This window comes from Lepisosteus platostomus, chromosome 6 (assembly GCF_059453375.1).
Source record: "Lepisosteus platostomus isolate fLepPlt1 chromosome 6, fLepPlt1.hap1, whole genome shotgun sequence".
Classification (NCBI taxonomy): Eukaryota; Metazoa; Chordata; class Actinopteri; order Semionotiformes; family Lepisosteidae; genus Lepisosteus; species Lepisosteus platostomus.
The window spans coordinates 11803337-11817693 of NC_142616.1; the positions used below are offsets into that span (position 1 = coordinate 11803337).

Below are 14357 nucleotides of genomic sequence, written 5' to 3' on the forward strand. Positions count from 1 at the left end.
CCCCACTCTCTCCTCCTCCCCCTCAGTACCCGGTACCCCACTCTCTCTCCTCCCCCTGTCCCTGTACCCCCTCTCTCTCTCTCCTCCCCCTCAGTACCCGGTACCCCCCTCTCTCTCCTCCTCCTGTCCCTGTACCCCCTCTCTCTCCTCCTCCTGTCCCTGTACCCCCCCTCTCTCTCTCCTCCTCCCCCTCAGTACCCGGTACCCCACTCTCTCTCCTCCTCCTGTCCCTGTACACCCCCACTCTCTCCTCCTCCCCCTCAGTACCCGGTACCCCACTCTCTCTCCTCCTCCTGTCCCTGTACCCCCCCTCTCTCTCCTCCTCCCCCTCAGTACCCGGTACCCCCCTCTCTCTCCTCCCCCTGTCCCGGTACCCCCTGCCCTCAGTCGCTCTGGGGTCTGTAGGTGACGGAGGCTGCAGTCTGACAGGCTGCTCCCTGCCTCTTCCCGTTGACGATGAGCAGAAGTGGAGAATCCACACGGATACTGCGGAACTCTATAGTCTGGAGACACAGGGAGACGAGAGGAGTCAGCCCAGGGAGCAACAGGAGGTGTGTGTGGCAGGCTGTGTGTGTATACAGAATGTGGGTGTGTAGTGTAGGTGTGTGCGTGGTAGGGTGTGTGTGGCGGGCTGTGTGTTTAGGTGTGTGTGTGTGGCAGGCTGTGTGTGTATACAGAGTGTGGGTGTATAGTGTAGGTGTGTGTGTGACAGGCTGTGTGTGTAGTGTAAGTCTGTGTGTGGCAGGCTGTGTTCACTAGTTTTACCTCTCACATACAAAACGCTCTCACATTCACTAGTTTTAACTCATACAAAAAGGTCTCACTAGTTTTACCTCACATACACAAAACGGTCACACACACAAAACGCTCTCACATTCACTAGTTTTACCTCACACACAAAACACATTCACTAGTTTTACCTCACACACACACACAAGACGCTCTCACATTTACTAGTTTTACCTCACACACACACATAACGCTCTCACATTCACTAGTACCTCACACACACAAAACGCTCTCACGTTCACTAGTTGTACCTCACACACACACACACACACAAGACGCTCTCACATTCACTAGTTGTACCTCACACACACACAAGACGCTCTCACGTTCACTAGTTGTACCTCACACACACACAAGACGCTCTCACATTTACTAGTTTTACCTCACACACACACAAAACGCTCTCACATTCACTAGTACCTCACACACACAAAACGCTCTCACGTTCACTAGTTGTACCTCACACACACAAAACTCTCACGTTCACTAGTTGTACCTCTCACACACAAAAAGCTCTCACGTTCACTAGTTCTACCTCTCACACACAAAACACTCACGTTCACTAGTTTTACCTCACACACACAAAACTCTCACATTCATTAGTTTTACCTCACACACACACAAAACGCTCTCACATTCACTAGTTTTACCTCACACACACACAAGACGCTCTCACATTCACTAGTTTTACCTCACACACACAAGACGCTCTCACATTCACTAGTTTTACCTCACACACACAAAACGCTCTCACATTCACTAGTTGTACTTCTCACACACAAGACGCTCTCACGTTCACTAGTTTTACCTCATTCACATTCTGAAGGAGTGTTTTGTATGTATGCGAGAGGTAAACCTAGTGAATGTGAGAGTGTTTTGTGTGTGTGAGAGAGGTAAAATGGAGAGTGTTAGAGCACGTTGTGTGTGTATGAGAGGTAAAGTTGGAATAATGGCCTAAACAGCACCTCATGTGCAGGCGTGTGTGTGGGGTGTATACAGATACTGACCTGGTCTTTGTGGGTGAGAGAGTGGAGCTTGACCTGGGGCTCAGGAATGGCCACTGAGTCTCCTATTAACACACCCCAGCTCTCCGCACTGTTGTACACCATCACTGGCCAGCAGGTCTCCTCACTGTCCACCAGGCCAAACGTGCTGACACACAGAGAGAGAGGGGTTCATACAGACACACTGACTGGACACTCCAGTACATTAACACTGCACTGAGAGAGAGGGGTTCATACAGACACACTGACTGGACACTCCAGTACATTAACATTGCACTGAGAGAGAGGGGTTCATACAGACACACTGACTGACTGGACACTCCAGTACATTAACACTGCACTGAGAGAGAGGGGTTCATACAGACACACTGACTGACTGGACACTCCAGTACATTAACACTGCACTGAGAGAGAGGGGTTCATACAGACACACTGACTGACTGGACACTCCAGTACATTAACACTGCACTGAGAGAGAGGGGTTCATACAGACACACTGACTGGACACTCCAGTACATTAACACTGCACTGAGAGAGAGGGGTTCATACAGACACACTGACTGACTGGACACTCCAGTACATTAACACTGCACTGAGAGAGAGGGGTTCATAGAGACACACTGACTGACTGGACACTCCAGTACATTAACACTGCACTGAGAGAGAGGGGTTCATACAGACACACTGACTGACTGGACACTCCAGTCCATTAACACTGTACTGAGAGAGAGGGGTTCATACAGACACACTGACTGGACACTCCAGTACATTAACACTGCACTGAGAGAGAGGGGTTCATACAGACACACTGACTGGACACTCCAGTACATTAACACTGCACTGAGAGAGAGGGGTTCATACAGACACACTGACTGACTGGACACTCCAGTCCATTAACACTGCACTGAGAGAAAGGGGTTCATACAGACACACTGACTGACTGGACACTCCAGTACATTAACACTGTACTGAGAGAGAGGGGTTCATACAGACACACTGACTAACTGGACACTCCAGTACATTAACACTGCACTGAGAGAGAGGGGTTCATACAGACACACTGACTGACTGGACACTCCAGTCCATTAACACTGCACTGAGAGAGAGGGGTTCATACAGACACACTGACTGACTGGACACTCCAGTACATTAACACTGCACTGAGAGAGAGGGGTTCATACAGACACACTGACTGACTGGACACTCCAGTCCATTAACACTGCACTGAGAGAGAGGGGTTCATACAGACACACTGACTGACTGGACACTCCAGTCCATTAACACTGCACTGAGAGAGAGGGGTTCATACAGACACACTGACTGACTGGACACTCCAGTACATTAACACTGCACTGAGAGAGAGGGGTTCATACAGACACACTGACTGACTGGACACTCCAGTACATTAACACTGCACTGAGAGAGAGGGGTTCATACAGACACACTGACTGGACACTCCAGTACATTAACACTGCACTGAGAGAGAGGGGTTCATACAGACACACTGACTGACTGGACACTCCAGTACATTAACACCGCACTGAGAGAGAGGGGTTCATACAGACACACTGACTGACTGGACACTCCAGTACATTAACACTGCACTGAGAGAGAGGGGTTCATACAGACACACTGACTGGACACTCCAGTACATTAACACTGCACTGAGAGAGAGGGGTTCATACAGACACACTGACTGACTGGACCGGTCCAGCACTGGTCACTCACAAGGCCATGTGGTCGGAGGAAGCCAGGCTGAACACCACCTTCCCCAGCGCGGCCACGCCGGTGCTGCGGCCCGCGGCCAGGCCGGCCAGGTCGCGGGGCTCCAGGCTGCCGGCTCGGCCCGAGGGCGAGCAGAACCGGGCCTCCGCGCACGGACCCAGCGCCGCCAGGCTCAGGGACGACAGCATGGACCTCAGGCGCCTCCCCCGAACCTTCCCCTGAGAGAGGCAGAGAGAGAGGGGTCAGCCAGCACTGCCGAGGGCCACAGGAGCCCCTGAGCCCCCCGCCTCCTGGACCTGCCCCCCTGAGCCCCCCGCCTCCTGAACCTGCCCCCCTGCCTCCTGAACCTGCCCCCCTGAGCCCCCCGCCTCCTGAACCTGTCCCCCTGCCTCCTGAACCTGTCTCCCTGAGCCCCCCGCCTCCTGAACCTGCCCCCCTGAGCCCCCCGCCTCCTGAACCTGTCCCCCTGAGCCCCCCGCCTCCTGAACCTGCCCCCCTGAGCCCCCCGCCTCCTGAACCTGTCCCCCTGCCTCCTGAACCTGTCTCCCTGAGCCCCCCGCCTCCTGAACCTGTCCCCCTGAGCCCCCCGCCTCCTGAACCTGCCCCCCTGAGCCCCCCGCCTCCTGAACCTGCCCCCCCGCCTCCTGAACCTGTCTCCCTGAGCCCCCCGCCTCCTGAACCTGCCCCCCTGAGCCCCCCGCCTCCTGAACCTGCCCCCCTGAGCCCCCCGCCTCCTGAACCTGTCCCCCTGAGCCCCCCGCCTCCTGAACCTGTCCCCCTGAGCCCCCCGCCTCCTGAACCTGCCCCCCTGAGCCCCCCGCCTCCTGAACCTGCCCCCCTGAGCCCCCCGCCTCCTGAACCTGCCCCCCTGCCTCCTGAACCTGCCCCCCTGAGCCCCCCGCCTCCTGAACCTGCCCCCCTGAGCCCCCCGCCTCCTGAACCTGCCCCCCGCCTCCTGAACCTGCCCCCCTGAGCCCCCCGCCTCCTGAACCTGCCCCCCGCCTCCTGAACCTGCCCCCCTGAGCCCCCCGCCTCCTGAACCTGCCCCCCCGCCTCCTGAACCTGCCCCCCTGAGCCCCCCGCCTCCTGAACCTGCCCCCCTGAGCCCCCCGCCTCCTGAACCTGCCCCCCTGAGCCCCCCGCCTCCTGAACCTGCCCCCCTCCCTCCTGAACCTGTCCCCCTGAGCCCCCCGCCTCCTGAACCTGCCCCCCTGCCTCCTGAACCTGCCCCCCTCCCTCCTGAACCTGTCCCCCTGAGCCCCCCGCCTCCTGAACCTGTCCCCCTGCCTCCTGAACCTGTCTCCCTGAGCCCCCCGCCTCCTGAACCTGCCCCCCGCCTCCTGAACCTGCCCCCTGAACCTGCCCCCCTGCCTCCTGAACCTGCCCCCCTGAGCCCCCCTGAGCCCCCCTGCCTCCTGAACCTGTCTCCCTGAGCCCCCCGCCTCCTGAACCTGCCCCCCTGAGCCCCCCGCCTCCTGAACCTGTCCCCCTGCCTCCTGAACCTGTCTCCCTGAGCCCCCCGCCTCCTGAACCTGTCCCCCTGAGCCCCCCGCCTCCTGAACCTGCCCCCCTGAGCCCCCCGCCTCCTGAACCTGTCCCCCGCCTCCTGAACCTGTCCCCCTGAGCCCCCCGCCTCCTGAACCTGCCCCCCTGCCTCCTGAACCTGCCCCCCTGCCTCCTGAACCTGCCCCCCTGCCTCCTGAACCTGCCCCCCTGAGCCCCCTGCCTCCTGAACCTGCCCCCCTGAGCCTCCCGCCTCCTGAACCTGCCCCCCTGCACCCTGAAGCCTCAACCTGCCCCCCTACACAGGACCAGGGGACCCCTGGACTGGGGCTCCACAGGACCGGGGGACACCTGGACTGACTAGTCTGGGGCTAAGCAGGACAGGGAGACCCCTGGACTGACTGGTCTGGGGCTCCACAGCCCCAAGTCTGCTCCATACAGGAGCGTGTGTCTGTGCAGGGCAGTGCCCCTCCATCTGCCCAGCTAGCCCTGTGCTGTCAGTCCTCCACTGTCCCAGCATACCTTGTTACTCGTGAGAGTGGTGAGCCGCTCTAGGTAGTCCAACAGCTGTCTTTCTCGTTGAGGTGGTTCTGGCCAACTAGGGTCCAGAGCTGCTGCCCGACTAAACCCAGCCAGAGCTGCACCGAACATCTCCTCATACTGATAGAGCTGAGAGAGAGAGGGGTTCATACAGAGACACTGACTGGACACTCCAGTACATTAACACTGCACTGAGAGAGAGGGGTTCATACAGAGACACTGACTGGACACTCCAGTACATTAACACTGCACTGAGAGAGAGGGGTTCATACAGACACACTGACTGGACACTCCAGTACATTAACACTGCACTGAGAGAGAGGGGTTCATACAGACACACTGACTGACTGGACACTCCAGTACATTAACACTGCACTGAGAGAGAGGGGTTCATACAGACACACTGACTGACTGGACACTCCAGTACATTAACACTGCACTGAGAGAGAGGGGTTCATACAGACACACTGACTGACTGGACACTCCAGTCCATTAACACTGCACTGAGAGAGAGGGGTTCATACAGACACACTGACTGACTGGACACTCCAGTACATTAACACTGCACTGAGAGAGAGGGGTTCATACAGACACACTGACTGACTGGACACTCCAGTACATTAACACTGCACTGAGAGAGAGGGGTTCATACAGACACACTGACTGACTGGACACTCCAGTACATGAACACTGCACTGAGAGAGAGGGGTTCATACAGACACACTGACTGACTGGACACTCCAGTACATGAACACTGCACTGAGAGAGAGGGGTTCATACAGACACACTGACTGGACACTCCAGTACATTAACACTGCACTGAGAGAGAGGGGTTCATACAGACACACTGACTGGACACTCCAGTACATTAACACTGCACTGAGAGAGAGGGGTTCATACAGACACACTGACTGACTGGACACTCCAGTACATTAACACTGCACTGAGAGAGAGGGGTTCATACAGACACACTGACTGGACACTCCAGTACATTAACACTGCACTGAGAGAGAGGGGTTCATACAGACACACTGACTGACTGGACACTCCAGTACATGAACACTGCACTGAGAGAGAGGGGTTCATACAGACACACTGACTGACTGGACACTCCAGTACATTAACACCGCACTGAGAGAGAGGGGTTCATACAGACACACTGACTGGACACTCCAGTACATTAACACTGCACTGAGAGAGAGGGGTTCATACAGACACACTGACTGGACACTCCAGTACATTAACACTGCACTGAGAGAGAGGGGTTCATACAGACACACTGACTGACTGGACACTCCAGTACATTAACACTGCACTGAGAGAGAGGAGTTCATACAGACACACTGACTGGACACTCCAGTACATTAACACTGCACTGAGAGAGAGGGGTTCATACAGACACACTGACTGGACACTCCAGTACATTAACACTGCACTGAGAGAGAGGGGTTCATACAGACACACTGACTGACTGGACACTCCAGTACATTAACACTGCACTGAGAGAGAGGGGTTCATACAGACACACTGACTGACTGGACACTCCAGTACATGAACACTGCACTGAGAGAGAGGGGTTCATACAGACACACTGACTGACTGGACACTCCAGTACATTAACACCGCACTGAGAGAGAGGGGTTCATACAGACACACTGACTGACTGGACACTCCAGTACATTAACACTGCTCTGAGATAGTACCGTTGCTCTGTTGAAGTGCAGGTCCGGGTTCGAGCTGGCAGTGCTGTCCACTTTCTCCTGCACAACACAGAGGAGACAGACAGTCGGGGGGCGTGAGAGTGAGAGGTCAGCTCCTTCAGGTCTCTTGAGGAACAGTGCTGGTCAACATCTGTGTGTGTGTGTGCGTGCGTGTGTGTGTGTCTGCCCGCCCTCTGGCGCCCCCTGTGGCATCTGTGCGTGTGTGCGTGCATGTGTGTGTGTCTGCCCGCCCTCTGGCGCCCCCTGTGGCATCTGTGCGTGTCTGCGTGCATGTGTGTGTGTGTGTGTGTGTGTGTGTGTGTGCCCGCCCTCTGGCGCCCCCTGTGGCGGCTGTGCGTGGGCGGCGGTCACTCACGGCCTGCGCGTAGGCGCTCAGGGCCTGCTGGGAGATCTGGGGGTTCTGCCCGGCGGTGAAGAAGAGGGAGATGTAGGCGTTGCCCAGGATATCTGCGAGGAGAGCAGCAGACCACACGTCACCGCGGGGGGGTCCCACCGCCCGCCGGCGCCCCCAGCCGCGCCCCTGCGCCTCCCGGGAGGACGGCTCTGGCCCCGACAGCCTCCACGGCGCACGGATATCGCCACGCGGCTCTGGGGGCGGGGCGACCGACAGTTCAGGGGTCCCCCCCCGGCCCCCGCCCCCGCCCCAGCACACAGACACTCACACCAGGACGTGCCGTCGGCGATGTCCAGCTGCACGGCCTGCTTGGCGGTGTTGACGCTCTCCAGGACGCGCGCGGCCCTCTCCTCCGCGGAGCCGGGCAGCTGGCGCAGCACCATGGACAGGCTCCTCAGGGACACCTTGTTCTTACTCTGAAACACACCCCCGCCGTGAGCTCGCCACTGGCCCCGCCCCTCTCCCTGCTGGCCCCACCCCTCTCCAAGATTACCCCCTCCCTCGCCACTGGCCCCGCCCCTCTCCCTGCTGGCCCCACCCCTCTCCAAGATTACCCCCTCCCTCGCCACTGGCCCCGCCCCTCCCCCCACTGGCCCCGCCCCTCTCCCTGCTGGCCCCACCCCTCTCCAAGATTACCCCCTCCCTCGCCACTGGCCCCGCCCCTCCCCCCACTGGTCCCGCCCCTCTCCCCACTGGCCCCGCCCCTCCCTCGCCACTGGCCCCGCCCTCTCCCCACTGGCCCCGTCTCTCTCCCCACTGGCCCCGCCCCTCTCCAAGATTACCCCTTCTCTCGCCATTGGCCCCGCCCTCTTCCCACTGGCCCCACCCCTTTCCAAGATTACCCCCTCTCTCTGCACTGACCCCACCTCTCTCCAAGATTACCCCCTCCTCTCTCCCCACTGGCCCCACCCCTCTCTCCCCACTGGCCCCGCCCCTCTCTCCCCACCGGCCCCGCCCCTCTCCAAGATTACCCCCTCTCTCGCCACTGGCCCCACCCCTTTCCAAGATTACCCCCTCTCTCTGCACTGACCCCACCTCTCTCCAAGATTACCCCCTCTCTCTGCACTGACCCCGCCCCTCTCTCCAAGAGTACCCCCTCTCTCTGCACTGACCCCGCCCCTCTCTCCAAGATTACCCCCTCTCTCTGCACTGACCCCACCTCTCTCCAAGATTACCCCCTCTCTCGGCACTAACCCCACCTCTCTCCCCACTGACCCCGCCCCTCTCCCCAAGATCACCCCCTCTCTCGACACTGGCCCCGCCCCTCTCCCCACTGGCCACACCCCCTCTGTAAATCTCTGCACCTGGTCAGCATCTCCGCACCCTTCCCCACTGAGCCCACCTGAATGACACTGCCGATCTCCACACTGACTCCACCCCCTCCCGTCTGTTAACCCCTCCCCTTTCCCAGCATCTCTCCACCAGGGACTGTCTCCGCCCCCATTGCCCTGACCACACCCTCTTCTGCCTGACTCCGCCCCTCCCTGTATCTCTTCCCTTTGTCCCTGACTCCCAGCACAGGGAGGGAAGTCTGGGAAATAATGACAGGTAAGTCGCAAGTTGTAGGAACTGTCAGCAAGCGAAGAGGGAGACGGAGAGGGGGAGAGAGGGAAAGGGAGAGGGACGGGAGACACAGCGGGTCGGGGGGTTGAGGGAAGAAAGGGACATGAGAGGGCACAGGGGGTCAGGGGGAGAGAGGGAAAGGGAGAGGGACGGGAGACACAGTGGGTCGGGGGAGAGAGGGGAAGAAAGGGACATGAGAGGGCACAGCAGGTCGGGGGGAGAGAGGGACGGGAGACACAGCGGGTCGGGGGGAGAGAGGGACGGGAGACACAGCGGGTCGGGAGGAGAGAGGGACGGGAGACACAGCGGGTCGGGGGGAGAGAGGGACGGGAGACACAGCGGGTCGGGGGGAGAGAGGGACGGGAGACAGCGGGTCGGGGGGAGAGAGGGACGGGAGACAGCGGGTCGGGGGGAGAGAGGGACGGGAGACACAGCGGGTCGGGGGGAGAGAGGGACGGGAGACACAGCGGGTCGGGGGGAGAGAGGGACGGGAGACACAGCGGGTCGGGGGGAGAGAGGGACAGGAGAGGACACAGCGGGTCGGGGGGAGAGAGGGACGGGAGACACAGCGGGTCGGGGGGAGAGAGGGACGGGAGACACAGCGGGTCGGGGGGAGAGAGGGACGGGAGACACAGCGGGTCGGGGGGAGAGAGGGACGGGAGAGGACACAGCGGGTCGGGGGGAGAGAGGGACGGGAGAGGACACAGCGGGTCGGGGGGAGAGAGGGACGGGAGACACAGCGGGTCGGGGGGAGAGAGGGACGGGAGAGGACACAGCGGGTCGGGGGGAGAGAGGGACTGGAGACACAGCGGGTCGGGGGGAGAGAGGGACGGGAGACACAGCGGGTCGGGGGGAGAGAGGGACGGGAGACACAGCGGGTCGGGGGGAGAGAGGGACGGGAGAGGACACAGCGGGTCGGGGGGAGAGAGGGACGGGAGACACAGCGGGTCGGGGGGAGAGAGGGACGGGAGACACAGCGGGTCGGGGGGAGAGAGGGACGGGAGACACAGCGGGTCGGGGGGAGAGAGGGACGGGAGACACAGCGGGTCGGGGGGAGAGAGGGACGGGAGACACAGCGGGTCGGGGGGAGAGAGGGACGGGAGACAGCGGGTCGGGGGGAGAGAGGGACGGGAGACACAGCGGGTCGGGGGGAGAGAGGGACGGGAGACACAGCGGGTCGGGGGGAGAGAGGGACGGGAGACAGCGGGTCGGGGGGAGAGAGGGACGGGAGACACAGCGGGTCGGGGGGAGAGAGGGACGGGAGACACAGCGGGTCGGGGGGAGAGAGGGACGGGAGACACAGCGGGTCGGGGGGAGAGAGGGACGGGAGACACAGCGGGTCGGGGGGAGAGAGGGACAGGAGACACAGTGGTCAGAGGGAGGGGAGAGGACACAGCGGGTCGGGGGGAGAGAGGGACGGGAGACACAGCGGGTCGGGGGGAGAGAGGGACGGGAGAGGACACAGCGGGTCGGGGGGAGAGAGGGACTGGAGACACAGCGGGTCGGGGGGAGAGAGGGACGGGAGACACAGCGGGTCGGGGGGAGAGAGGGACGGGAGACACAGCAGGTCGGGGGGAGAGAGGGACGGGAGACACAGCGGGTCGGGGGGAGAGAGGGACGGGAGACACAGCGGGTCGGGGGGAGAGAGGGACGGGAGACACAGCGGGTCGGGGGGAGAGAGGGACGGGAGACACAGCGGGTCGGGGGGAGAGAGGGACGGGAGACACAGCGGGTCGGGGGGAGAGAGGGACGGGAGAGGACACAGCGGGGCTCACGTGCTGCAGGGCTCCAGTGAAGCAGGTCTTGGCTCCAGCCAGCTCCCCCTTGCGCCAGTACTGCTCCCCCAGGCAGTTCCAGGCCTCCACCAGCCCCGGCTCCAGCTTGACCGCGCGCGACAGCAGCTCCTCGGCCACCGGGCTGAACTCCGGGACCACACTGAGGGTCCGTCCCTTCAGCAGGAGGAACTGAGCACGGTGTCTGTACGAGCCTGAGGAGAGAGGAATTAATCACACAGTAACACTGCACTGAGAGAGAGGGGTTCATACAGACACACTGACTGACTGGACACTCCAGTACATTAACACTGCACTGAGAGAGAGGGGTTCATACAGACACACTGACTGACTGGACACTCCAGTACATTAACACTGCACTGAGAGAGAGGGGTTCATACAGACACACTGACTGACTGGACACTCCAGAACATTAACACTGCACTGAGAGAGGGGGGTTCATACAGACACACTGACTGACTGGACACTCCAGTACAGTAACACTGCACTGAGAGAGAGGGGTTCATACAGACACACTGACTGACTGGACACTCCAGTACATTAACACTGCACTGAGAGAGAGGGGTTCATACAGACACACTGACTGACTGGACACTCCAGTACATTAACACTGCACTGAGAGAGAGGGGTTCATACAGACACACTGACTGACTGGACACTCCAGTACATTAACACTGCACTGAGAGAGAGGGGTTCATACAGACACACTGACTGACTGGACACTCCAGTACATTAACACTGCACTGAGAGAGAGGGGTTCATAGAGACACACTGACTGACTGGACACTCCAGTACATTAACACTGCACTGAGAGAGAGGGGTTCATACAGACACACTGGCTGGACACTCCAGTACATTAACACTGCACTGAGAGAGAGGGGTTCATACAGACGCACTGACTGACTGGACACTCCAGTACATTAACACTGCACTGAGAGAGAGGGGTTCATACAGACACACTGACTGACTGGACACTCCAGTACATTAACACTGCACTGAGAGAGAGGGGTTCATACAGACACACTGACTGACTGGACACTCCAGTACATTAACACTGCACTGAGAGAGAGGGGTTCATACAGACACACTGACTGGACACTCCAGTACATTAACACTGCACTGAGAGAGAGGGGTTCATACAGACACACTGACTGACTGGACACTCCAGTACATTAACACTGCACTGAGAGAGAGGGGTTCATACAGACACACTGACTGACTGGACACTCCAGTACATTAACACTGCCCTGAGAGAGAGGGGTTCATACAGACACACTGACTGACTGGACACTCCAGTACATTAACACTGCACTGAGAGAGAGGGGTTCATACAGACACACTGACTGACTGGACACTCCAGTACATTAACACTGCACTGAGAGAGAGGGGTTCATACAGACACACTGACTGGACACTCCAGTACATTAACACAGGCTCACCCTCCTTCTCCTGCAGGGTGCGGAGTGTTCTCTCCATCTCCCGAGCAACGTCACTCTGCTTCTTACCAGCATCTTCCACACCATGCGTCTCAAAATAGTGGTCCCGGAAACGATACAACTCATCCACCAGTTCCTACCCCAGGAAGACAGAGAAAGAGAATGTGATCTATAGTGAAAAAGTGAACATAATTCACTCTCATCCTGTGCATGAGATAAACAGACACTGAAGTCATCTGTGTGTAGCTCCTACTGATGCTATTATTGTGAGTCTACAGTCAGTGTATCCTGGAGAGTTCAGGGTGAGTGTGAGAGGAGGGACAGCAGTGACACTAGTGTCTACAGTACAGTCAGGTGTGACTGTGTGTTCTGGTGAGTTCAGGGCGAGTGTGAGAGGAGAGGGACAGCAGTGACACTAGTGTCTACAGTACAGTCAGGTGTGACAGTGGGTGTGCTGGTGAGTTCAGGGTGAGTGTGAGAGGAGAGGGACAGCAGTGACACTAGCAGTTTTTACAGCACAATCAGGTGTGACAGTGTGTGTGCTGGTGAGTTCAGGGTGAGTGTGAGAGGAGAGGGACAGCAGTGACACTAGTAGAGTCTACAGTACAGTCAGGTGTGACAGTGTGTGTGTGTGCTGGTGAGTTCAGGGTGAGTGTGAGAGGAGAGGGACAGCAGTGACACTAGCAGTGTCTACAGTACAGCCAGGTGTGACAGTGTGTGTGTGCTGGTGAGTTCAGGGTGAGTGTGAGAGGAGAGGGACAGCAGTGACACTAGCAGTTTTTACAGCACAATCAGGTGTGACAGTGTGTGTGCTGGTGAGTTCAGGGTGAGTGTGAGAGGTTAGCTCGTACATTTACATTCGCGGATGCAACTACAGCACAATAACGATCACGCTATCGCTACATACTGCGATACCCGAAGCAGAAAACTGAATTCCCAGACACAACACAACCAAGAGACACATGAGGAAGAGCGGAAAGAGCCGTGCCCCGAGCTGCCGGTGCGGGCGCGTTGTTATAGTAACGGAGCCGGTCAGCACTGCTGCCCCCGGCTCGAGCACACCGGCACAGTCTGGGTCCGACGAAAACAGCCCCGCGGGGAAGACAACAAGCGCGGGAGTGCGTGGCGGACAGGGGAGCCTTGCGAGCTAACTCACCTTCAGTGTTTCCAGATCTTCTCTCTCTGCCGCTCCCACCCGCGTCCCGGCCTCGCCGTCCGCCATCTTGACTCCGAGGGCGACAGCGGAGCGGTGGGGGAAAGTAACAGCCGCCCGAGCGACAGCGCCCCCTGCCGCCGGGGAGGCGGAGCGGCGCGGCTGTATCTCCAGTCCTCCGCCGAGTTTCACACCGGTGCCTTTGCGAGCGACTTTGCAGCGCAAATAAACTAAAACACATTGAAGCGCATTTTTTAAAAATGGCCAGCAACCATTTTTAGACCCATATAGCAAAATAGGAACCGTTTATTTGTTTAACCGTGTTTTTTTCACTACTACATATTTATTGTTAATAATATAATTAGTAATAATTGCTTACACTTATATAGGGCTTTTCTGGACCCTCCACACCCAGCGCTGTCCAGTACTGGGGATCCCCTCCACCCCCCCAGTGTGATGATGCTCCAGTCCGCTCACACACTCCAGCTCTCAGTGGGGAGGAGAGCAGAGTGATGAAGCCAGTTCAGAGAGGGGGGTGATCAGGAGGCCATGACTGGTAAAGACCAGGGGGAGTCTGTCCAGGACACTGGGGTCACACCCCTACTCTTTCTGAGAGACACCCTGGGGTCTTGACTGACCACAGAGAGGCAGGACCTCAGTTTCACGTGTCATCTGAAGGACGGCGCCTTGTTTACAGTCTAGTGTCCCCGTCACTGTCCTGGGGCGTTAGGACCCC

General features: G+C 58.6%; 1 protein-coding gene across 1 annotated transcript; it reads right to left on the reverse strand.

Annotated features, from left to right (window-relative positions):
* Positions 1-266: 266 nt before the first annotated feature.
* On the reverse strand, positions 267-13734 carry ttc5 (tetratricopeptide repeat domain 5). The gene is made up of 10 exons (XM_088634245.1): positions 13625-13734; positions 12472-12604; positions 11015-11226; positions 7945-8092; positions 7638-7729; positions 7265-7321; positions 5544-5690; positions 3522-3736; positions 1797-1941; positions 267-503 (listed from the first exon to the last, which is right to left on the reverse strand). The coding sequence occupies exons 1-10, from the start codon at positions 13688-13690 to the stop codon at positions 384-386; spliced, it is 1335 nt and encodes a 444-aa protein (XP_088490371.1). The 5' UTR covers positions 13691-13734; the 3' UTR covers positions 267-383.
* Between the last annotated feature and the right edge of the window lie 623 nt (positions 13735-14357).

Bases quoted from the DNA above. Each gene is read 5' to 3' on its own strand.
- ttc5 (XM_088634245.1), bottom strand. From the start codon at position 13,690: ATGGCGGACGGCGAGGCCGGGACGCGGGTGGGAGCGGCAGAGAGAGAA. The intron at 8,093-11,014 runs GTGAGCCCCGCT...GGTGTGTTTCAG, and splicing joins TCACTGGAGCCCTGCAGCAC to AGTAAGAACAAGGTGTCCCT. The intron at 7,730-7,944 runs GTGAGTGTCTGT...CTCTCCTCGCAG, and splicing joins CGCCGACGGCACGTCCTGGT to ATATCCTGGGCAACGCCTAC.